Source organism: Pipra filicauda, unplaced genomic scaffold, assembly GCF_003945595.2.
Source record: "Pipra filicauda isolate LSUMZ 115617 unplaced genomic scaffold, ASM394559v2 scaffold347_size1265977_pilon, whole genome shotgun sequence".
Classification (NCBI taxonomy): Eukaryota; Metazoa; Chordata; class Aves; order Passeriformes; family Pipridae; genus Pipra; species Pipra filicauda.
In genome coordinates this window covers 1140223-1166544 of record NW_024104473.1, presented here as the reverse complement: position 1 = coordinate 1166544, position 26322 = coordinate 1140223, and the positions used below count along the sequence as shown (strand labels likewise).

Here is a 26322-nt window from a genome sequence, read left to right as displayed (position 1 = left end):
AGTCAGTCCCTAAAATGCCACTGGGTGCTGGGAGACTTCATGTGAGCCAGGAGTGAAGCTGCAAATCTTTAGTGTCATGCCAAAAACGAGGCGGTGGTTTCTGCTTATCATGTACCCCTCTAATTACCTTCCCTGCCTTGAGGAGACACCAGGAAAACTCACAGCTCAAGAAGGACAAGGAGCTGCTGGACACGGTCCAGGGGAGGCCACAAAGATGATGAGGGGTGTGGAGCATCTCTCCTGTGAGGAGAGAATGCAGGAGCTGGGTCTGGTTAGTCTGGAGACGACTGAGAGGAGATCTCATCAGTCCATACAAATACCTCCAAGAGGATGGTGCCAGACTGCTTGGTGGTGCCCAGAGACAGGATGAGGAGCAATGGCCACAAACTAAAACACAAGAAATTCCACCTCAACATGAGGAAGAACTTGTTTCCACGAGGGTGGCAGAGCACAGGAACAGCTGCCCAGGGTGGGCGTGGAGCCTCCCTCTCTGGAGACATTTCAAACTCACCTGGATGTGTCCCTGTGCCACCTGCTCCGGGTGACCCTGTCTTGGCAGGGGGTTGGAGCAGGTGATCTCAGAGCTCCCTTCCAAGCCCAGCTATTCTGGGAGTCTGTGATTAACTCTCCGAGGGGCTGCTGTGCCCGAGACAAACCAACCGAGGGAAGGCAGGGATCGGGTGCCCCGGAGGCGGAATTCCAGGCTGCTTTGTTGAAATGGCAGGCAGAGCCCCGAGCAATTACACTTTTGGTAACAATTACCAGCATCACCCAGCGGCTGCCAAGCCAAGAGCCTTGGCAGCGCCCGCAGCACCGCTCGCGTTTCTCATTTCCACTCCAATGACCTGACAATACCAGGCAATCGGCAGGGTAATCCCGAACCCGAGGGAAGCTGGGAGAGCGCTCCCGGTCTGCGGGGATACCCATTAATGGAGCAATGAGGAGGTGAAAGCAATTCAGAGACACATAAAGGGCTCCTCGTGTCCGTTCAGGTTTGGGTTGGATGTTTTATCTCTGGCAATGGGGAGCTGTTCCCCAGCAGAGGATATTTGAAGATCTGATTTTTGCTGGCATAGAATAGAAACTCCTTGACAATGGGCTTTTAATGGGCTTATTCCAGCAGGCCCCGAGCAGAACAACATGGGAAGGACTCAGGTTCACAAATGAGAAATTCAGCTCCTCTCAGTGGAAACAGTTTTAGCCCTACACTCCTAGGAGAGAACAGAGCAGTTTAGGCAGAGTGTAGGGCTTGATTAACAACCCAGTAACATGAACAGGAACCGGTTTTCTCCTTCTTCCAACCAAGGAATTAAAAAGTTACACAAATTAAAACAAGGCACTGTTTTCATGGTTCGCTACTCTGCTGGTTTTCTACGTTTTTTTAATTGTCAAGTCTTTCACCAGTTGTACCAGTCTTGTAAAAATCAAGAGTCTAAAAATAACATTCCCCAGTGGTCTTGAGCTACTGCAGGAATGGAAAGACTATGATATTCCAAGCTGTTCTTCAAATACTTAGGTGCTGCTGTAAACTTTATCCTATCTGACATAGACACAAAAGCAGCCACTAGGAAAGGGCCCCAAAGAATCAAATGCACCGAGCAAACAGGGTAGAGGGACTAAAACTGTGTTATAAAATCATTGGTTCTAATCAGGAATTAAATCAGCACACAGGAATCTTTGTTAAAACCAATATGTCAATTTTTGGGAGCAGCAGTGTTCCTTTGGAAAGGTTAATGCCTTTTGGTTGGCACACAGCAGCAGTTCTCCTCACCAGTCAGAAAAAAAACACTTTGGGGTCCTCCTGCTGGCTTTATCCCCCTTTATTCAAGTATTTCCTAACATGCCATGAGGCAAAATTCAAACATCTCCCCAAAAGTGACTTCTGAATGGACATCAGAACCCTGAATGGGTATCAAACTTTGATCCCACGGGGTAACATTTTCTAACAAAAACCCCCACGAGACCCTGAAAATCATTGCAGCTCAGCCAGCTGAGTCAGCAGGGAAAGGGAATACCCTCAGAAGCACTGCACTGGCTGAAACCTAACTTTAATTCTACTTCTTGAAGCAGCAATCCACTCTGGAGCAATTTTGCAAGCCACTTCAGCAAATATACAGGTATCTCCAATTCCAGGCTGGATATTTAGGAAGTGTCCTTTCAAAGCAAGGAACTACACACCCCAAATCCTACCGTTGTCACTGTGAATCCAAGCACAGTCATCTCCCATACAGCTCCCAGAAAATACAACCCTTTGTGTCCTTATCTCCCATCTCGGCTCCCTGTGCAGCAGATTAATAAACCCGTTCTCTCTTTCCTTAAAAAGGGAAAGGAGATCCCTGCACAGTCATTAATCTTGGTGCACAACGACTATATTACTGAGCAAAAATGATGAAGAAGAGCCTGCAGAATAAGGAATTTTGCAGACTGCCTTCCTTTCCTCTGTTTCAAGAGCCTCTGGTTTCCAATGCAAAGGCAGGAAGACGTCAGGAGTTGCTCTGACAAGAGCCCTGATCCGTACTTTGCCCACCTCTCCAACTCGCTCCCTTTGCTGTAGATTTTCTCCTGTACAAAAAGCAATTTCACAAAATTTGAGCATCCAGAAGAGAAGCAAGCTGAGGGACAGAGATTACCATAACCTCTGCAGCTCCCGCTCTTGAATTTTTCTCTCTCAGCCCCTTCTCAGTACTTAACACCCCGCTGGGAATAAATCTCCGGTAAAAGCCCGGGAACGGTTTATATGGCAAGCCCATAATGGGGACTGGAGAAGGAAGGGTGAAAGCACATGCATAAGCGCTTATTTAGACTCTTGAAAACAGACTGGGTGCTTCTTAAATCTCTCCAGTGCTCAGCGTTTAAAAAAGGGACAGTTTTATATCAGAGCGCTTGGCTCCTTCACTCCATCTACACAGGCTGCTCCGTGAAATATTTAGCAGAGGCAAAGCATATGCACCCCTTAAGTTGTGGCTGAGGAAGCAGATGCATCTTCCCTCCATCCTCAGGCAGCAAGAATGGGCTGAATGTCACTGCAAACGACACCTGAGAACCGTGCTTTTGTTAACCATTTTAATTCTGCTTCCTCAATGAGCTTCAGTGAGTGGCTGTGTGTTTTTCAAAGCACGTCTCTGGGGTGTATAAAGCCTCAGGCATCGGTGTCTTCACTCATTCAGAGACAGGAGGAACACAGAGCTCTCCTCACATCCCTCTCCGTGCCGCTGTGGATATTTGCCAAGCCGGAGTTTGCTCACTGACATGGTGTGAGCTAATTCCTGTCATGCTGCTTCACGCTTGGTTAGAAATAATTGCTGCCTCATTACAAATTTAATAATCACACCGTGATACAGTGGAACTCTTCCTTGCAATCTTGTTTTTCTTCTTAGGGAAGACAGGAAACAGATTGACTGTTACACAGCCCAGGTATTTTTCATTAATTTTTTTCCCCCCTCAAAGAAGGAAATCCCGTTTTCCAAGATTTTGCTCAGGTAGTTTTTACAGGGCTTAAGAAACACCTCTCACGCTGCTTTTAACGCCGGGTTCCTGCAGGATCCTGATAAGGCTTTTAGTTCTCCTTCAACTGCATCTACTTTGAGGAAGCCTGGGAAGAATCCCACCCTTGGGGGCTGCCTGTACGCTGAGTGATTCCCAGCTTCCCTGCAGAATGAAGAGGTTTAGGAAAAATGAAGTACTCTTGAGGGAAGTGTCCTCTCTGCTGAGTGGGATAGGAATGAAAAGTCCAGGACGGACAGGCAGGAGAGGTTTCCCCATTTTCTAAGAATGCTGCAGCAAAGCACCAAGGAACATTCCCAGAACTGCAAGCACCTTTGAGCAGCTCAAATCACAAGCCTTGTTTCAGTGCAACCATCTCTCCTGAAGATCTTGGAGATGGGAAGTCCCAGCTGCAAGACCTTGGTGCTTCCAATATTTTCACGTTTCTCTGCTTGTTACTCCCCAAGCTTTTAAAATCAGTAGCATGTAAATTCAATAAAGCTCAACCTGATAACTAAAAAGGGGAGGGGATTCAGAAAAATATTCTATTGTATTTTTCCTTCCTCTCCTTTCCCTTTTTTTTTTTTTCCCCCCCAGCAAAGGAAAAATCTGAGATGGGAGATGCAAGACTACTGAATCCACTTTCTTTCCTGCACTGCTCTTTCCCTCCTCTGCACTGGCACACTTCCCAGAGCTCTGCACACAACAGTGGACGGATGGATGGGTTTTCCAAACACCTGCATCCATCATTTGATTTGACCTCCAGAGGCCACATTCTTCCCTGCACCTTTAGTTACTTTTATCTTAAAAAGAACGACGGAAAGCCATGTGGGTCATCGGAGAGAAGCTGCCAGCCAGGCTCCCCCCTTTCCTGCCTGTAGGGGAACAACTGTGACTCCCAGGATGAGCCACTGCACCAACCCAGAGGAGAGCACATCCCAAAGCACAGCCTTCAGCTTGTGCCTGGTGTTTCCTGCTCAGGACCACGGGGAATGTTGTTTCAGGCTGGGGAAAGAAACTGCTGGTGAGACAGCCTGTTTTTCAGCAGCTTGGGAAAAACCCAGTGGGAATTGCAGCCATCCAGCATCCTCCCCTCCAAACATGCACCAGGGAGCTTCAGAGCGAGGAGAGACTCAAAAAACACAGAGGAAAGCAAACCTGGAACTCTTTGAAACACAGCACACAAAGTTCTCCAGCTCTCCCCCCGCCTTCAAAGGCTGATGAAAGATGCCTGATGAAAGCCTGGAGAAAGTCAGGGCTCTCCCTGCAAAACATGGCTCCAGGGAAATCCCAGATTCCCCAGCCCACACCAGCCCCCACGGGCTGAGATATTTAGACAGCCAAGACACACTGTTCTTGGAGAGGAGGAAGTACCAAGGGATAAAAAATTGCTTCTTATCCCCTTATTAATCTGCAGAGCTTTCCCATCCCCTGACGAGGAACAGGGAGAGACAGAATTCCGGAGCCCGGCTCACAGCACACTTGGCTGGAAGACAAGCCAGTACATGGAGTTTTTTCCTACCTTTCCCTGTATGATTAACCTGGGCACCACTCCCTGTCTGCAGACATTGTACACCAAGACTGATGTGCCCACGAGCTACAGGCACAAGTTGTATCGTGTCCCACCCCTCCCCATCCCGCAATTTTCACTGGAAAAATAGAGGTTTATAAAACAAGAGACTCCTCTCTGGGAAGAGGATTATCTACCCCAGCATAACTTCTGTAGCAGGCAGAAGTTGTTTCTAAACGCTTTAAACTGAGAGCAGGGAAGCATCCTTCATATCTTCCTGTCACCTCTCCCTTCTTCTCCCTGCTATTTTTCCATTTCTCATTGCCATCATGCATTAAAATCTTAATATTCAGCCTACTCGACATCATTTACCTTTTCCCACTTGGTTTGGGCTCTGCTACTTGCTGTCACTTTTCAAAACTTTACCAGCTTTGGGAAGTCACACTGTGACAAAAGGAAAATCCAAATTTTGCCATTGTGGTACCACCTCGTTATTGGAATCTCCTCGACATTTTCAGATTATCTTTCATTATTTAATTGAAGATATTAAAGATTCAGATATCTTTCATTATTTAAGTTTTTTTTAACTTTCCCAGAATGTAAGGGCACTCTGAAAGGAGATGACACTTCAGTGCTGCCTTGAAATAGCTCTGAGGAAAAACAGGGTGAAGTGCACCAGAGAACCACCTTGCCTCGTGGAAACATTTGTTTCCAAAACCTAACTGTTCAGAGGAAAGTCACTTTGGACAACGGACAATTTCTTCATGGACCAGAATGTAAAGCAGACCCAAACCTGTCAGTTTTGCTGACCCCGAAACCCAAGGTCTGCAAGCAGTTACTGCTCCCAATGAAGAGCCACAGCAGCCAGTGTGACAGCAGAAGAAAATCTCAAGCTCAAACACACTTAGGGGAAAAAATAATATCACATTTTCTCTCCAAAATGTCTCCCGTGGACACCGTGCCCTCATTTTTAGCTGGTCACACGCCCCATCCCAAGAGCTGAGATCTGGATTTGAGCTATGCCAGTGCAATGCAAAACAACCTGAATATTTCAGATGGATGGGTCTGGCGAGTCCCTTCCTTCCAGATGTCATTTAAATTTTATGGAGAGGCGTAAGAGAGGTGATTTATGGAGGATGGAAGTCCTAGGAGGAGCAGCCTGTCACACACAATACTCATACTTCGTCCACTGCTCTGAAGTAACGGCAAATTGCACAGATTCCAAGCCAGGAGACAGCAGGGAAACTCTTGAAAACTGGTAGAAAAGCAGAGCTTTTCACTTCTGTTCCAGCCAGCTGGCGATGAATGATGATCATTCCTGCTCAGTGGCCATCCTATAAACGGGCTGGTAGTGTCAGCTCTACCCCTGCACCGTCACAGGGCCAAACCACACCGGGAAATAAGGGGCAATTGCAGCAAAACAGCCAAAACTCAATGAAATCTTAGAGAGGACGTCCCTTGATGCCCACAAATCACTTTTATGGGACGGAGAGGAGCAGCCAAACCTGTGGAACCCTTTACTCCACTCTTAGATTTCCTCCTTCTCCCAGCAAAACAATCATTCCTGCTGGTGTTCATCCAGGCAAGCTCTCCTCCCCCTGAGTCCAGCTAATGAATCCAAACCAAACCCTGCACTTAACAAAGCAAAGCTGCACCTTGCCCTGCTTTGATCCCCCCCAAGACAAACAAAATAAAGCAAGGCTCTGGTCTGCAGTCCTCTGTTTCATCTTCCCCCCCCCGAGGCAAAATGAACTTCAGTCCCACTAAGGATGGGGGCACTGGAAATGCCCTTGGATAAACACTTGGCTTGTCTCAATTACTTGATCTCTGTGTGTTCAGCATTTTACAGGCACATGAGCCAGTCCAGGCTCCCTCTCTCGTTTTTCCCTGCGTGCTGCTTCGCATCTGGTTAAATTCAGGGCAAGTAATCCTTCAATTACAAGCGGAGTTAAAGCTCAGTTGCCGGGAAAATGGTGTGTGAAGTGCCTGTTTACACCTCCAGTGACTGAGGGAACCATTACCATCCATCCAGCTGTCGCAGGCCTTTGTATCATCTGCTCAGGCCATTAGGATTTAATTCTTTTACATGCTATCTACCAGCCACTTACTTGTAGGAACCTGCAATTAAAAGCACCCCGTCAAGCCACGCAGAGCTGGGACAAAATAACACAGAGCCAGCAGTCATTTCAGTGCTGCCCAAAGCAGCAAAAATGTGTTCCAGTGGCTTAACCAGATCCATCAAACCCTTCCAGTTATTCCATCCCTGGAGGATGGAATAACACATCCACTTCCCTCCTCCTTGATCATCACACTCCCAGCACAAGCAGCTGGTGTCAAAACCTCTTCAGAAACAACCCGGTTTTAATTGCTTTACATTTCAATGCTCTCCCTAATTAGAGACATTTTGGAGCTTCCCATAGTCCAAAGCAGGTAAAAGAGATGCAAATTAGGACAAGGTTTACCCAGAAGGCCAGAAAAAACTAATTTAGCCTTAAAGCAAGACAAAAAAGACCTGACTCCAAAGTACCCAACTGTCCTGACATGAGACTTTTTGGAAACCCTCCCAAAGAATCCACGTTTACAGTTTTGCAGGGGCAGTGAGCTGAGTTGGATATTTGCATTTTGACCCTGCATGCCCAGTCTCACTTCTCCTCTGGGAATCCAAAGGCACTCCGGGGAGAAACCCAGTTCCCAACAGTGCATCACAACTGCATTATCAGCTCTAAAAAGAATCGAAAAATAACACTAAAAATACCCCCACAACGTAAGACATTTAACAGACACCTGAAGAATAATCAAATAAAACAATCACCTTCAGTACATGTTGCTTTTCAGGGCATCCACAGAAAATTACTGACTGGGTTGTGTTGATACAGACCTCCCATGGAAAATAAATACCTCAGGAAATGGCAACGTCTAAAGTAGTTTTTAATTCCTATTTCCCCCGAATCCTTACAGCCCTTCCCTCATTTTAGGTATAAAGCACACAAAAAATAAAAGCAGGACACCAAATGTTTGCCCATGTGAATCTGTCAGCCTTTCCCTCCTGTCCATGGCCACTGCTGGACTGCCCACAATTGGATCCTTCCTTCCTGTTGTTTTACCACTCCACCTTCCATCAGCTCCTTTTTTTTCTTCCACACACACCTGTTTTCCTAAAACAAAACTTAAAGCTACACATGAACAGAAAGACATATTTCTTTTTAAAAAAGGCAATTAAGACCTTTCCATCATTATGGTTTATGTAGAAACCACTCAGAATTCGAAAGCAAGGCTGTTGGTTAAACCACCCAACAACTCCAATCCTGCATTTCGAAATGGCAGCCATGGTATAAAAAGTACTTACTGCTGGAATTGTGCTAAGAAAACTTGCACTCTCCTCTAATTTGTGATTTTAGGGTCATTTATAATTATTTTTCTCACATAAAAGAGCCTCTGCCCTTGATGTTTATTGAAGTCAAGTGGGAGGCAGTGGTTAAAGGGAAAAGGCAATCGTTCAAACCATAATTATCTCCTGCACGTGCAAACAAAGGATTTGTTTTTCAACCTCGGTAATTTTACTTAGAAGGCTTTGCAGACCTACAGAACAGCAAGGAGCCAGGAGGAAGGTAAAATCCCTCACTCTTTCGGGAAAGGAGCCACAAAACAATTCATCATTTCGTGCACGCAGGCACAGAAATGACACGGCCATAAAAAGCCCGGGTGGAAAAGTTCAAGGCCATGGGTGTGAAGGCTGCAGGACTGACCAGGAGCCACAGGAGATGGGTTTGCAGCTCTGTCATGACTGCAAAGTGGCTTTGGGCACGCCACCTGTAAACCTTCCCACCGGGATTGCCAACTGAATACAGAACACAGGGGGACAGGATTTTATAGGCACGTTCCCTTCTGAGCTGCAGGAACACGTTACCCGCCTGCCTGTCTCGTCCAACACAAAATCCTGCTTTGGAAACTCAAAACCTGTCCCAAAGCAGGGGCTGCAGACAACGATAAGGAGGGAAAAAGGGATAAAAGCCTGAAAAAAACCCCAGATCATCTTCACATTGGCCAAAGCTCAGCCCCATTCCAAGTCGTTGGGTTTGGACTTGCAAGATTTTATTATTTTTGGTGCTCCAGCGGATTGGCCGCTTGCCCAGCTCGGGATCTGAGGAAAGCCATGTCCCTCCTTCCTGAAAAACGAGCTAACAGAGATCCCATTGATACTCCACTCATCAGCTTTGTAAAGCTAATCATACACAGAGCATAGAACACACACGTGCACTCGCCCAGCCGTTCCCAAGGAAAAGGGAGAAAGTGAGGAAAGAACAGGCAGCATTTGGTTGCTGTGTTGTGCTTCCTACTTCAAGAAGCACTCATAGAGCAGAACTGAGGATTGCCTTTAGGGGAACAGCTTTGAAAGCAAAAGGAATTTTGCAGCATTTCATGATAAGTTCTAAAAATTCCAGCACTTCCCCTAAAAACATACATTTGCCAAAACAGGTAAGTAAAGTCAAGCTCCTGAGTCTAAATTTATGCAACAAATTGTTCAGTGTTGCTCTCCAAAAACACTGTATTCAGATGACTCTTCACAAGGCTTGGGGGGCCACTGTACAGCTAAAACAGCAGAGAAAAGAATCAAACTGCTATCAGGATCCCAAAATCCACAGCCAACTTCAGCCTCCTGATCTCCCTCGGGTGTCAGATCTCCTGTAGCTTCTTTAGGGACAACCTATCCCCCAGGTAAAGGGACACACTGTGAGTATCTGTTGTCAGAAATGTTTAACACAATCTCAGCTTTCCAATGCCCAACAAACAACCGAACTAAATGAGCACATGAAGTGTTTCACTGGCCACTAAGAAGTGCCTCAAAGCAGACACTTGGCTTTTCCAACCCGGTTAATTCTCCCCGTTTGGAAAGCAAAAGCTCAGTTCGTTTAATTGGCCTTTCAATTCCTCCCTACCTCAGTAATTGAGTTGCTCAGGGTGAAATTACAAAGTTGCAGATGAATTAATCCCACCCTGGCCTCTGTTGTGAACTCTCCCCCCAACCCATCCTCCTTGGTGCCCTAATTCCCAGCCTCGGCGCTGCCATTCACGGGACTCTCTGCTGAGCAGACTTAACTTGCTCCATCAGCAGAGAATTAAGTCACTTTTCCCTGATTCAGGCTTCTGCCTCGGGGGGAAGGCAGGGGAAAACATGAGCACCCCTTCCTGCATGGGAAAAGGTGAGCACCCCTTCCTGCAGCAGCACACGGGTACCTGCGACTCGGTGAGAGCTGAAATGACACCCTCACGTCACAGTGACAGCTGCATGAACTGGCATTTCTTGGGCTTTTCTTTAAATTAGATAACATCACTTCTGATATCAACCTACAGAAATGCTTAACTTTTAAGACTGAAAGCTGAACCTGCAGCCAAAGTCAGAACCAAACCCTGCACCATGACCAACCATAGCGGCGACAATCAAGTTGATCGTCTGTGTTCCCCTTCCTCTCCGGTTTCCACAAGTGAAAAAGAAATGATCAAATACACGTGGTGGCAGAATATCAGGAAGGATTTATCATATCAGATAAACCAGGATTTGCTGACAATGAGGAATTTAGCAGACATTAGCAGAAAGTTGTCATTAATTCAGGCTTACCAGATAATAAGTTTAAAAGCTTGCGGTTTAAAATTCTACCATTAAAGCATGAGAGGTAGAAGAAATTGCTTCAGTGGATTTAGACACTGAAGATTCTTTTTTTAATTTCCTACAGAGTATTTTCCTTTTCTACCCTCATCATCCTATCCCATCTCTCATAGATTACAGCCCTGCTACAGCATTTGTTTAATGAAGTTTACACAACATTAGAGGCACTTGATTTAGCTGCCACAGCCACCATCTGTAATTAATCCTCCCAGGAGCCAGAATGCTGCACAGCTTGTTCCTGCAAGCTGGGTTTCTAATGTGCTACAAGCTTATGACCTCCATAATTCTGATTTCCCATCAGTTTTATGCCATCACAACTCCTCTGCATTCATCTGGCCACTCACCCCGGTTGGTGGAGGACAAGACCCACAGGGAAAGGCTGCAAATCAGCTGGATGTTACCAGGAGTCCTTTCTCTCTCTCCTTTCCTTCTGTCTTTCCCAGCCCTTTTCCCAGAGCAAGCTATAAAGCAGCACACAAATAAATTGGCCATTTCTGTGTGTATTGACAAAATCACCTCAGCCTCCCCTTCAGTGTGACGTGAAAAAGCAGGTGAGACGAATTCTACCCCACTGTGCTTCCACAGATTCCACACCAAAACCCAGCCTGCCTGGTTTGTAATGCAAGGAGGCCTGTGCTGAATAAAGAGATGAATTCCTGATTCTGGTCCAAAAGCTGCAATTTAAGGAAAGTATAACGTTCAGGGGGGAAAAAAAGCCAACCATGATTTAAAGATTTCCAGTGATACCAAATAATTCATAGCACATCTCGGGAAATTGTTCCAATGATTTCCTATCCTCACAGTAAAAGTCTCCTTAGTTCCTAAGCTGGATTTATCTAGGTTTCATTTTCTGGCTACTCCATTTTCTTATGGACAGAGCAGGTTTATTTATAATAATTTCTGTTCCCTCTGCAGCCTTCTACAGATTACCCCTTAACTTTCCATTTGAGAACTGATGCAGAGAGAGCTCCAGTCTTTAGTAATGAGGAATCATGACTCTCTCCTGGATCCCTCCATCCTCGTGCATCCTCCCGCATCCCTCCACCAAATGAACAGTGAAAAATCAGATTAATGCTCCCACAGCTGTCACAGCAAAGCCAAATATCCAGCTCATGTAACATTGTTCCTCCTGAACCGTAAGCCCCTAATATTGGGAATTATATCAGCCCTTACCACCTGGGCGTCAACACACCAGGAGCACCCAAAAGGTTTTACAGAATCTCAGAATCCCTGAGGTTGGAAAAGACCTTTAAGATCACTGAGTCCAACCATTCCCCCAGCACTAATAAAGAATGCCCCTGAGTGCCACATCTACACAGCTTTATTAAATTCTTCCAGTTGTTCCCTGGGAGAAGGGACCGATCCCCACCTGGCTCCCCCCTCCTGTCAGGAAGTTGTAGGGAGCAACAAGATCCTCCCTGAGCCTCGTTTTCTCCAGGCTGAGCCCCCCCAGCTCCCTCAGCTGCTCCTCACTGGACTCATGTTCCAGACCCATTCCCAGCTCCCTCCCCTTCCCTGGACACACTCCAGCCCCTCAATGTCTTTCCTGCAGCGAGGGGCCCAAAATTGACCCCAGGATTTGAGGAGCTGCCTCAGCAGTGCCGAGCACAGGGGGACGGTCACTGCCCTGCTCCTGCAGCCACACTATTTCCAATAAAAGCCAGGATGTTTGTACCCTGTATTCAGATACAAATATATATTCGTGGAGGGGTTTTTTGGAAATAATACTTAAGTGTATGGGGTTTTTTCCCCTGGGTCAGAAGGCCTGGAGACCCTGACCATTTCTCCTCTAATCCATCTCTGCCTGCAGCCAGTTCTTTGGGAACAGAAACAAAAACGTGCAAGTGGCCCTGGCCTCCGGGGCAAGATCAGAAGGAAGGAGTGCTTTTGTGGTAGGTTCCCGAGCTGAACTATTATGCCTTCCCAAAGGAGTCATGTGCAAACATGTTTATTGACTCCACACCATAAATCACTGCTTTCCAAAGCAAAGCCAGCTTTGCATTTCCAGTGCTCCAATTTGGCTGGGACAAACAAGGAGGAGCAAGCCCTGAGCTTCTGAACCTCTCCACACAGAGTGTTCACTTAAATGAGATTTCCTCTCCTTAGGGCTGGAAGGTGTGTCCTGCTCCGAGGAAATCACGATGGAGTTAAAAAGAAACTTTCAAAGGGAGATAACAAAATGGAGCATCTCTGCCCTCAGCAACTTTTACTAATAATTACTATTGTGTGTTACAGAGCTTGGGAGGCCCAGAGGGGCTCAGGGTCCCCTCAGTCCCTGCACAAACAAGTGCCAGCCCGTGATTGTCACAGAGATAACCTCCAGCTGGGAGCAGAAAGGCCAGTTGAGCTGGGAGAGGAGCTGGGACTTTGCTCGGCTGCTGGGAGGGGGTGTCAGTGACAGATCCAAGGCACAGCACGAGCATTCGCTTCTCTCCCAGACAGCCTCAGCTACAACCACAGCAAAGCTAACAGGTTTATCAGACCCGGTCTAAAAACTGAACCAAAAAACTTCGAAAGAAATACACAACATTTGGAAAACAAAATGCACAGCCTCCTTTGTTTGCTAAATTCTGTAGGGTTTGGTTGGGTTTTCTTTAATGCTGTTCCAAGGAACTACCCAGAACGCTGCGTTTACCAACACCCACACGTCAGTGCGCACGAAATAAACAGCAAAACATCATCTGGCAGAAAATAAATCTCCGGGAAACCTAAGGGCACAAAAATACAACCAACCACTGTCTTGATCAGCTTCCAAGTTGTTGTTCTTTTTTAAAGGGCGCGCACACCTTCCTCAAAAGCTTGGCACAGGAGGTGCACACCTGCTTTTAACACTTCAAAGGTTCAGGGCAGGTGCCCTTTTGTTGCTCAGTCTTCTCCTACAGGACTTACACTCTGGCCTTCACTGAAGGTGTGAAGTCCACAGGTAACAGTGGAAAGGCTTTTTCCTTCCCTCAGTCTGTGACAAAATCGGGAACAGGCTCCTGGAAGCACAGCTGTTTAAAAGTGCAGTGCAAAAAATGATGATGCCTGCAGGAACTTTTATTTATTCATGTACCTGCTCACACGAAAACGGAAAATAGGAAAAAGAGAATGGGAGAAGGGAAAGATCCCAGGAACTTCCCTCTAGAAAAAAAGCCCTTGTCACTGATGAATTTTTACTTTCTGTGTTAAGGATAGCAAAAGACTCCAGCACACCAGTCCCACTGCACTGCTCTCATTTCGTGTGGACAACGTGGTCAATAAAGTACCAACTGGAACACAAGGAGGCCAAAAGCTCATGAGAAAATCCTCTGGAAGTCTCTATAAAATGATTAAGAGAGAGGGGAAATGAAGGAGAAGGGATACAGTTTTCTTTGGAATCCTAAAACACCATTTTCCAATTCCTTCAGGCACGTGGGGATCGTTACCTTCCTAGAGACCAAAGTGACTGTGCCAAGCAAAAAATAAACCACAGTCAAGGACCTCATTTGACTTCTCAGCAGCCACAGCAACTGCCTTGCCAGGGAACAGAGACATGAACATAAAGCACAGCCGGGAGCTGCTCCCAGGGAAGCCAGAGGCAAAGTGTGGATGGATTTCCAACACTCCAAGTGCCTGGGGAGGTCCGGATAAGCACATTTGATTAGGTAAGAGTAACCCCACTGAAACTACTGCTCCAGCATTAATGCAGAGTGTGGGGTAACTCACATCCCAGCACGCTGCTGTAGGTCATGGATGGTCCCAAAAAAGGCAGAGGGGGAACACCAAAAGCCCACAAGTCTCCCTCTACACACAATCCCCAACAGCCCCCACCTAACACAAGTGTTGGTGCTGCTGTGTCTGGCTTAACCTCAACCTTCAGACACCCTGAAAAACACAATGTCCCAAGCTGTTCCCACCACCCCTCACTTTAACCTGGCCCACAAAAGTGGTTCATAAGCACAAGAGTAACACAGGCAACTGCCATTTCCAACCGGGATAGCCGAGGATTAAGGTGCCTGAAGATGGCCAAGGGAAGGGAATCTCATCTGCTTGAGCACATTCCTCAAAGCCAGATGCCTCTGTAAACACCCAGATCCAATGCCAAATCAGTTCTTTACGTGTGCACGCAGGGGTTTGGCTCACAGGAGCCAGAACTTCACCTGTAGCACTAAGATGAGGTAAGAAAATGAGACAGAGCAGCAGCTGAGTTTACTCCACATCTCCTGCAAAGGGGAGTTAAAGGTAAATCCGTGCTCTCCCTGGAAAACACCAGTTGGTAAACCAGTGTCTGCAGCCCTTCCTCATGCATTAAATGAGCTCAGTGACCAACGCAGTGCCAGGGTCAAGTGCTCAGCTGGTAAAATGCCCGGCTCCACTGACATCAAAGCAGCTCCAGCACTTACAGTAGCTCGGGGCTCAAGGAATGTGGGCTCCCCAAATAGAAAGGTGCTGATCTGTGTTTCCATAAGTGACTCTGGCCTCACCTCCGCTTTCTCTGCAACGCTGCAAACTGGCAAGCCTACAAACCCCACCTAAATCACTCGGGCATCGCTTTCCGGAGGCTGAAAGATTAAGCACGAGATCCGTTCTCCGTGCCAGCACGAGGGAGGATATTCCTCATTTTTGTGACCTGCCCAACGCTCCTCACACAGCCCTGCTCTGTCACTCCACACAGATGCTGCTGTCAACACCATCTCAGGGAGGCTTCCAAACACGAATCCCAGCAGATCACAGCTTTCCTGCTTCCACATCAGCACAGCCGAGGGTCTGAGCGTGAGCTGAAACGCGGCTCTGTTGTTTCAGATGTCACTGCTGACTGATGTGGTTTCAGTGACACTTATGGCACTCTAATGATATTAAATATCTAAAGCCTTCAAAATACTGGTGTAATCATCTAAAGGGGGAAAGGCTCAATTACCAAGGTTATTTTCCCTCTATTTCATCAAACAGCCGCTCAGAGGTTGTTGTACAAGACGTGATGGATTTAACCAGATGCTCCCATCACTTCTGCTGCAGTGCTCGAAAAAAACAGCCTCTATAAATACACTGAAAACCCAATGAATTACAGAAGCATGAAATGACTTCAGTAGAGGTTAAAAACACTCTGGCATCACGCAGAATGCACTAAAAATATTAAGTCTAGAGACCTCACTGCGCCTCTCACACAGGACTGCTGCTGATTTTAAGAAGGAGGTTGCTCGGGGAAGCTGCCAGATGAGGAATTATCATCCCCCCAGCCCCAACATGTGGATTTAGCAGCTATTTGCAGAGGTTAACGAAGGCATCTGTGTAAACAGGACGCCGAGGAAAAGATATGACCTTGAAGATCGGATCAGCCCCCCGGCTGGTACCTGCAGAACAAAACCCATGTTCCCACGCAAGACTAAAAGGAGGGAAATGATCAGATATTAACGAACAGCTGCGGGGTCCCCTGTGCTGGATTTTAATCCTGCACATTCTTAACAAAGCCACGGGCTCAAAAGCATCAAGAACTGCTTGCTGATACCTTGCTGACAAGCAGTGAAAGCCCAGCAGAAACGTTCTGTGTAGAAAGCACCACTCCCAGTTTACTTTTGACACTAACGGTTCCTATTATTATTAGGGAAATGAGCATCATGTTAATAATTCAAAAAGTGGTGCTGAGAGGGCTCCACATCACAAATCAATGCTCCTGGCAGCCTGGACACAGCAGGTACCCACAGCCAGATTTCACGAGATAGAAATGCCAAGTGGATAAAAGGACAAGGAAAAGCATCACAACTGCACAGCCCACTCCTAAGATGCAAAAAATATCATGGATGACGCCTTCTCCTAGGGAATTCAAGAGGCTTGCCTCTGATCTCACAGATATTTCTCTGCCTGAAGCGAGAAGGAGAACTGACACTCTTATATCTTGTGAGCTTAGATCTTCTCCCACAGAATGAGGTCAGAGGAGATGGATGGATCCGTGGCAACTCCAGCACACTCCTCTCCAAAGAGTGAGGAGATCCAGAGGTCTCACCACTCTCCCAAAGCCAGCAAATCCCTCTGAAACTGCCTGGAAAGGATCCTACGACTAAGAGAAACCCTGTGCTGCACAGTTCCAAAGCAGGACATACACAGGGTTGTTAAGCCACATCACCTTCCAAACGAAACAGTGGATCAGTGTCATCTTAATTAACTCTGCTCAGAAGAATCAAAGTATTAAGGCAAATTCATGGAAAACAGACTTGAGAACTATTCCTTATGTCACTTAATGGAAGCACACGATTCATTTTTAGTTTGGGAGGTTTCCACATAATGGCAGATGGAGGCACTTTTAGATTCCCCTTCCATAAGCACGGTGATCCCACATTTTCACTGGGAAATTGAGATAGAAAGGAGTAGATGCAATCTTTTAAGTGCTTCCTATTTAAAACCAGACCTATGGAACACTTAAAATTCCGATTCTCAAAACAACAACAGAAAAAATAATCCCTTGCAATAAAAATGTCCCAGGTCACTCTTACTCTGAGAATGCCACAGTAAACTAACTTCTTATGTACAACAGAAGATCAGGCTTTTCGCATATGTAGAGGAATCTATAAAGCTGCAAAAAAAATGTGGAGAGAAATTGCTAACAAGTTTGCTCATGTTTTCCCCTGAAACCACTTTTCCAGGCTCAGAGGATGAAAGGATTTACTGCACCCCCTAACTGAGCACTGGCTCTCGGCGTGTCAGTAGTGACGACTCTGCCTCCACCCCAAGTTCCCTATCTTTGCCATCTCACTGCAAGACCCCGACTTTCAGCTCCTGTCCACATCCCTGAAAACACATAAAGCAGGTTGGGAAACTACTCTTCTGTTTTGTTTTGAGGAATGAAACATCCGGCTTAAAATTATTCAAATTAATCCGGGAAGGAATCGCGCTCGAGATTTATCCTTTGGGGGAGGAGGGAGAGGTTATTTCCCCTCGCTGATCCTCTGAAACACAGAGCCCAGGACTCTCCTTTAGCTGCAGCATGGCAGCTGGGAACACAAAGATGCTCTGGCTGCTGAGCTCCCGGGGTTCATGAGAGGACTCGTTACGGGATGATCCTGGAGCCGCTGCGGTGATTACAAAACCCGGTGTTTTATCCTAACGGGGCTCCTTAATCTACGGCTCAACAATAAACCACAGCAGCAGGAGAACTACAGCAGCCTCCCAACAGAAGTTTGCTGCCTGCATTCCCACCGGGAGCTGTTTAATATGCCTGGCAGAAATACCAGCATCCCGGCACCATAAACTTCTGAGCCCCACGCGGCTCTTGGCAGCCACTTCCTGACAGGTCCGAGTGCTGACCTGAAATCAATGCTCCCATCTGGGAAAGCTTCAGATTTGGGATTTTTTGTGTTCCTGAAAGGAATATCTTGGGCTCCTTGTGAATTCGGCAGTTAGAACAGCACCAACTGGAGAGCTGATGTTTGCTCAACAGGCTCAGGGAATGATTTATTCTGGACAACACTGAATCGATTATTTTAACTATAACCGCATTTCTGATGGGGACAGGAGTTACTTAAGGAGAAGAAAAAAAAAAGGGGGAAAAAATGCAGTGAAACCAACCTGGAAGATGATAAATTCCACATGGGACCGCTGTCCAGACACCAGTGCCTAAGGTTTATGACGGATTAGAACACTAATAATCTATTCCAAAAGCCTGAGGAGACATACAGTTCCTCGGAATTTCTTCACCCAAGATGTTTCGAGAATGAAGAACAAGGTCTCAAACACACCTTGGGCTGGCAAATGTGCCAGCACTAGTACAGAGCAAAGTGCCCAATTTCCAGGCAATGCCAACAAGAGTTGGGAATCCATCTTCCTCAGTTATCTTAGCTATTTTCCTTTTCTTCACATCATTTCTGGTTTTACCTATTAGATCCAATCAAACAGTCACAAACAACTCAGATTCCCCACCAGGAGACATCAGTAACACAACCATCCTGTATTCACATATCCAGAAGAAATCCATGTGTAAAGAACCTGCTGTCTCACAGGGACTGGAAGTGCATTATATGCTTTTTCCACTGGCAAAACCTGATTTCTATAATTTTTCTTATCAATTCATCAGACATCACAGCCCCTCCTCTAAGGAGAAAATGCAAACGGGAATCCTGATCAAGGTTTTGAAAGGGTTGAGGAAAGGGAAGGAATGAGGAAGTGACCAGGCAAAGGAAGAAGAGATTTTGCATGATAGGGATTTACAAAGAAAAAGACAAATTACAAGTTATTATTTCCTAAGAAAGCTCTTCAAATGCACCCTGAAAGACGGAAGGCACAATGACCTGTGAAATTTCTAAACGCTGTGTAATTGTGAAATTGTCGTCCTGGTGAATGAATCCGTGAGGAGCCCAACATCTCCTGCCAAGGCTCTGGCACATGGCTCCTCTAACTGGGGCATTAAATGTTAATCATCTACTTAAGTCAGCGCTCGTGGCTGAACAGCCACCATCCGGGGACTCACTGGAACGGAAAATGTGGAACAGGGCAGCCCTTGTAAAGACCCTGATCTCCAAATAAAGCCCATGCCAGATCACCTCCCATGACACAGGGGAGATTAAAGCACCAGTCTTTCACCAGCCAGGATGGAGGACAGAGAGGGAAGACCCCTGGAGCAGAACACTACAGCCATCAGACACTCCCACCTCCAAGGAAAAGTCCTTGTGGACAGCAGCGAGTCTCCAATTAAAGCTCAAAAAGCCCCACAACCCCAAGAGTTGCCTCTTGGAGTTTATCAATTTTTCCACTTACCTTTTGTGCCATCCAAAGCAAAGAGGAGCTGTTTCAGAACCTCTTCTTGCCAAAAACACTATGTGTGACTGCCTGGGAAGAGCATCCCATGGATTCTGGGGCCAAACGCTGTTCTTAAACACACACAGATGACTGAGAAGGACCGTGACTTTACTGCTGGGCCCTGGAGTGGCAGAATATGATATCCAAAAAAAGGAAGGAAAAGGAACAATTTCTGACCAGGGAGTGTGCTGTGAGAAACCACAGAGACCACAAGGGTTGAAGAGGAGGGAAGTGGATGATAAATTCAGTGTATTTGCAGCCCGCTGGGCGAGCAGGGCAGAGAAACACCCTCGGGGTAAGCCGAGACACACTGGCTTTGTGCTTCAGCAGCACCAGGGTAAGTTAAGGCACAGTGCTTGATGCAGGAAAATCTGCCTCATCCCTACTTGGAAAGGGACACAGCTGCTCCCAGGGAGCAGCACCTGGAGACACCAGGAGTGTGCCCAGCCGGTGCCACTCGTGCTCCCAGACACACAGAGCTGGTGCTGCATCAATGTATCTCTCACCACTTGTGTCCATCGCTGTTTGCTCCCGGGAAATGTGGCAAGGAAGAGCCCTTCCTCAGGGGTATGTACTGCATCAAACCCTGTCTGCTGTGATATATAACATAATTAATCCTCCAGTTTTTACTGCATGTCATCGGTGTTCACCGGGTCCAAGCTGCTGCAAGGAAAGGTGTGATAATTCCAGAACATCCCACCTCCCAGCTACGCTGTGCTCCGGGTCCTTACCACATGAGGGATCGTTTTCTCAGACCAGAAAGTGACATTTAGAACCACAAAGACGAAAAAGAAAGATTACTTCATATTAAAACCAACTCTTTTACTGATCAAGGGGCAAGAATCCACCCGTGGGAGAAAAAAATCCTTACCTTGCCCCTGAGTTCCTTTTACCTGGTCCCACGAAATCGAGAGCCCGCCCCCATTCCTCTACATCTCACTGCTGTTTCCAAGCAAAACAAAGAAAGAACACACGTGCAGCACACGCTTGGTTCAAAAAGCACTTTTATTTTGGAGCCTCAGTTGATCCCAGCTTTCTGAAACCCGTGAGCAGAAGAGATTTGCTGCATGAGAAGCATCTCATTATTATATTAATAAACCTTAACTGCACAGCATTTGTGTACACCAAGAGGATGTAGCCCCAGGCTAAACAGTGGCATTCAAATCACGTTATTTAAAAACAAAAGCATCTTGACCGTTGTAAGAGTGAACAAGCAAACCTTTCAACTGAAATCTTCACTTCTGATCTCATTTTTCAGTAGTAACTTGTTACTCCTTCTAAAGAAATTGAAATGAAGCTCATTTTCCACTGCTAATTTGAAATGTTCCCTACCCAGAAGTGCTCTGCACCTGCTAACATTTATTTTACATAGTCACTAAATTTATTCAGAGTAGAAGCTATCTGCAGTGGGAGACTTAAAAACTGGGGGAAAAAACCCATCATTTTTTATTTATTACCTTTCCCCTCTCATTTCTGTCCAGCACAAGCTATAGGTGGAAATGGAAATTTGATTTAAAAAGCATCAAATCAGGCTTGCTTTAAACTTCTGACAACTAAATGTACACAGGTAACCACGAGATGTTACCGAATTTATCAGATTTAAAGGGACACTTGAATGAATAAGGATGTGCAGTCGGTCACATCAGATACTTCAAACTGGTTTATTGTCACTGATATGAGCTAAATAAGCCAAATGACTTAAAAAACAGCTCTGAAGCCGAGCAAGCAGCTGCCTCACACTTTGTGGATTAAGTCAGGGCTTTTTATTCTGTTCATAATTTTCATTCCAACCCCAAGATTAAAAACATTTCCTTTCAGAAAAGCTTCTTTAGTGCTTTATAGTGTTAAAAAAAAAAGCCATATTTGTGTCTCAGAAAACTTCCAAAAGAATATGTCAGTGCAGAAATTTATCCTTATGTGCATTACCAGCAGCTGGTGCCATAGGCAACATCCATGTTTTAACAAGGACAAAATGAAAGTGTCCTGGAGGTTGCTCAGCTGGACTTTTTCAAGTGTCTACCAGCCACCAGGTCATTTATCAAGTCACACTTGCCATTTAAGCCACCTTAATTCACAGCCCTGTGTTCCGCTCCCCTTTTCCCAGGGCTGAAAACTCTCCCTGGCACAAGCCAGCTGTGGATTTGATCAACACCTCCCACACACCCTGACTTTCGGAGAGGCACAAATGGGCCCTTCAGCTAAGAAAAAATACCGTGTATTTTCTTCCTTGCTAAGTAAAGGAAGCTGCTGTGCTGGTTGGGTGGATCTGAAAACTCCCTCAAAGGTGAAGCCAGAGGGAGGAACACCAACCACCTCCACACAGGCGGAAATCACACCCAGAGAAGGTGTTTTTCCTCAGAGGAAAGCCATGAACACAAGCTGACCCTGGACGCACGAGGAGCCAAGTCAGTCAAACAAGATGCAGAACTTTTGCAGCGTTAACAGTTTGAGCAACTCTGCAGTGCCTGCACCACTACACTTAAATGTCTGATTTATGCACCAAGGATTTTCCAAGGGACTTCAGAGACCTCTGCGGCAAACGGCATTCCTACAAAAACCCAGGAACACAGCAGAAACACAGCATGGCCTGGGTTGGAAGGGACCTTAAAGATCATGCAGTCCCACCCCCTGCCACAGGCAGGGACACCTGCCACTAGCCCAGGATGCTCCAAGCCCCATCCAACCTGGCCTTGGACACTTCCAGGGATGGGGCAGCCACAGCTTCTCCAGGCAACCTGTGCCAGGGCCTCACCAACCTCACAAGGAAGAATTGCTTCCTAATATCCCATCTAATCCTGCCCTGTCAGCGTGAAGCCATTTCCCCCTGTCCTGTCACTCCAGGCTCTTGTAAAATGTCCCTCCTCATCTTTCTTTTAGGCTCCCTTCAGGCCACAATTAGGTCACACTGAAGCCTTCTCTTCCCCAGGCTGAACACTCCCAATTTTCTCAGCCTTTCCTCGCAGGAGAGCTGCTCCATCCCTCTAATCTTGGTGGCCTCCTCTGCACGAAAACATGGAGAAAAATCCTGGCTAAGAGGAGACACTGAAAGGAAGCAGTGTTTCTAACCATGGTTTAAAACACCAAAGAAGTTGCTACAGGTTCCTCTTGGAGGTTGTGACCAGCTCCGTGAGTGCCATAGGTGTCCTGTATCACCTTCCTGTCTGCCCCCAGGTTTACTGCAGAGCAGCCCTCTTGGGCTGAAGACAACTACTGCAGTCATTTATTAATAACACACAATAACCTCACTAAATACAGCGATAAACACCAACTCAAGGATACTGAGAGCAAGTTTTTTCAAACAGGAATGACCTAACCTAGAATATAACCTCAGTCCTTACGTACAAATGATACTAGAGACACCCACAGCAGCATTTCAAACACACAGCAGCAGTGAAAGAAAGAGCAGAGAAAAAAAAAAACCCTGAAACATCAGAAAAACACAAAAGGGAATAAACATCTTTGGTAATGAGGGACATGAACCCCTCACTTGCCAACCCAGCAATGCTCAGCAGGAAGAGTCCTGCCATCCAGTTCACTCCAGCTGGAATCTTTAAACAGTCCAGTGGCTGTCAAGACCTTCCACTGTACATCATTAAAGGGAGCAAACACATTTAGCCTGCTTCAACTTCCTCCCAGTCCACCCACCAAAAACACTCGCCTCCAGCAATTCCCCTCTTGGGAGCAGAACAACTTCCAAGCCCCCAAGTCCACACTGGAAGGGCAAAGGGCAAACCCCTGCCACCAGCTGTTTCCACAGTGCCCAGAGGCCGTGTGTCACACATGCAGAGCACACAGCCCGTCTTGCTCCAAGAGAAATAGAACCCCAGACAGCTGCTGCCTCCCTGCCTGTGCTAACAAATCCCTGAGCCAGCCTGCTGTGGGACTGGAGGCAGGTCCAGAAGCATTCCAGAGACACAAAGTTGCTCAGCCGTTTCCTTTTAGCCAGAAGTACCCGAGCAAGGCAGACCAGTGTTACAGAGCAAAACACTGCTCATAAATTCTTAAAAACTGTGATTCTCGTACAAAGTCGTTCGTGGGTTATGTACACGCAAAGAGAGACACCAGAAAAGGAAAGATGTTGGGTTCATAAAGGAGAGACTCACCTTTATGCACAGGGCTCACTGTGACCAAGCTGAGAGGAAAAGGTGTTGAGCTGTTGTCATTAATTCAGGGAAAGAAACACACATCCTGGCACTACATTTTACAAAGCATCACCTCCATCGTGCCTAGGACTGGATATCTGTCACTCACATGGCTTCCAAGAACCTGGAAATGTCCCACATCACATCTTTTCACACGCTGGCCAAAGGAGCCCCAGATAGACACAGGCAGTAGTTACTCCCCTGCTGTTTTCCAGCAGACTGACAGAGCTGTGACCTGCACCCCAGTTGCAGGGGTGACAAAAATCAAGGACTAGACTCAAGTTCAACAGCACCTTCTCAAACCTTTCCCCGGCAAAACACGTGTGAGCTTTTACCTACCTCAAATAAGAGGCCGTGGTAGACGCAGGCACCTGAGGGAGCAAAGGAAAATAAAACAGGTTAGAAACCAGTGACAGCAGCACATTCCCCAGTGAACCTGCTCTGGCACAGCACAAGCAGCGCTGAGCAGCCACCTCTAGCCATGCACTCGCCAGCCACGAGGAAAATGCAGTTTGGGGCCAGCTGGGCAACCCCTGGGTAAGCGACAGGCTCAAGAGAGGCACAGACAGGGCACATACAAAAGGGGAGGCTGCCAAAATAATGGTGAGAAGAGCCAGCCCGAATTGCCACTCCTAAATCACTCCTCCATGCACAACAGGACAAGCTCACAGGGGCTCCTCTTGCTTCAGATTTCCCTGTCCTCGCTGCTGGCTGAGAGAAAGGTTCTCCGAGCCAGGGAGAGAGACAGGCGCCCATCCAAGCACACTTTGCATATTCTACTTCAATAATCACATAAAAGGGTAGGAAATAAAACCAGGAATGAGATGAATGACAGCTCTTCCATTGATTTGCTGGGAAAACAGTTGTTCTTGAACAACTACACAGATCTGCCTCCTGAAAACGTGACATGAATGTGTAACCAGAAGCAGCCCAAGAAACTCGGAGATGAAAAGGAAAGAGAACGCGGGAAAGGCTGCCTTGAGGGACCCCCCGGAGAAGTAAGAATTTCCTTGTCAAAGAATGTTGTTTCCCAAGAAATGCATATCAGACAAATCTGTACAGAAAACCTGGGAGCTAACACTGCTTCGAACCAAAAGCTCTTCCTTCGAGCCCGTCTTCAGCTCAGCTGCAAGAGACCACGGAGGCACCATTGGGAATTATTTTCCCTTGCCAAGATGAGCCACAAGAGCCCAATCATGTGCCTCTCAAATTCAGCAGATAGCTTTCCTTTCAGCAAGAGAGGATAATTTCAAGGTTCATCGTGCAGCTGCACCTCAAAATCCAGTGCAAAACACAAGGTCACATATTGTTGGGAGGCACGTGGGGACAAAAAGCCACGAACAACTTAATACCAGTTGGTCAAAACCAGCACAACTCACACGTTTTACCCCCCGTGGGCTGGCTGCTATTTTTTTTTTTAGCTCACTCACAGCTATAGTTCCTTAAAAGTATCAGTGTGCTCATCCCCTCCGGGGCCAGAGCACAGAATAAGGACTATACAGGACTAGAAAGCAAACTCACAAAGTTTGCCTCACTGCCTTCTCTAAAGAGGGCAGAGACATTTTTCCCTCCCTCACAAGTTACCAAGGGGGGACACTAAGATACAACCCAACTTTGCAGGACTTGGAAAATCCTTTAAATACCTCTGACTTTTATTCCCAACCGTGAGCAAGCCAAGGACATGACACACGCATCGAGCAACTCTCGTTACAGCGCCCTCATTTTCCACGCAACCCCCAGTCCCCAGGGTGATCGACACCTGTTGCAAATCACAAAACGTTCCTGCAAATGATGGTTCTGCCTCGCACACACCCTGAAGCAGCTTTTGAGTGGCAGCATCGCATAACCTTGTCCTTGCCACAGCTCTGTCCAGAACACCACGAAGACACCGACGCCTGGTGTCCCCCCCGAGCACCCTCGCAGCGACATCCACCCACAGCAAGTTGCATTCAGCCGAATTCAACTGAATCCCATTCAGATGAATCCTCCCTAAAGCACGGGAAGGCGGGCGGCCGGTGCCCGCTCCCCGCGGCTCCCCTCACGCACCCCAGGCAATGCCCAGCTCCCACCACAGCATTCCCGAGCCCTGCCCACGGACACCGGCACCCGTGGGGCGTGTGAGGGCTGCGGGCCGGCTCTGTGCCCCCTCCCGCACGGGCACGGGGTGGTTTCTGTGGGTTCGGACAACCGAAGCCCTCACCAGCCGCTTGTGGGGTAACAAGCCCCCTCACCTGGGCATTGGCTCCCTGCTGTCCTGCGCTGCCTTCCCGCCCGGCGTGAGGGGCAGCCCCGCGACGGCCGAGGCGGGACACGCTCCTCCATCCCCGGCGCTCCACGGCCGCTCCCGGGCACCCACCGGCGGGGAAGAGCCGCGGGAAGGGCCGGGCGCGGGCACCGCCTCGCCCCGGTGCCCCTCACCTCGCCTGAGGAGAGGCCGCCAAAATGGCGTGGGGCGGAGGCGGACCCCCCGCCCGGGCCGGGGCCGGGGAGCGGGGATGGAGGGAGGCGGGGAAAGCCCACCCGAACCCCGCGGGAAACGGCGGGCCGGGAGCTGGGTGTCTCCTCAGGGACAATCCCGCGGGACGGGGACGCGCCCGGCGCTACGACTCACCTGAGGAGGAGGCGGCGGCGGCGGCCAGCGCAGCGCCGAGGAGGCTCAGCGTGGCCCAGGCGGCGCTCGGGGCGCCCATGGCCCCGCGGCGGCAGCAGCGCAGCGGGCTCTGCCCGCCCGCCCCTCGGCAGGTGCCGGGGCAGCGCCTCGGCCCCCGCCCCGC

General features: G+C 47.7%; 1 protein-coding gene across 1 annotated transcript in view; it reads right to left on the bottom strand.

The window, feature by feature from the left end:
* Positions 1 to 26322, bottom strand: part of FRAS1 (Fraser extracellular matrix complex subunit 1) — a 99540-nt gene extending 73218 nt beyond the window's left edge. The window contains exons 1-2 of the mRNA XM_027741197.2: positions 26160 to 26322; positions 23888 to 23919 (exon numbers count right to left, since the gene is read on the bottom strand). Of these exons, the coding sequence (XP_027596998.2) occupies positions 23888 to 23919; positions 26160 to 26238 (111 nt within the window). The 5' untranslated portion in view covers positions 26239 to 26322. The remainder of the gene's footprint in view (positions 1 to 23887; positions 23920 to 26159) is intronic.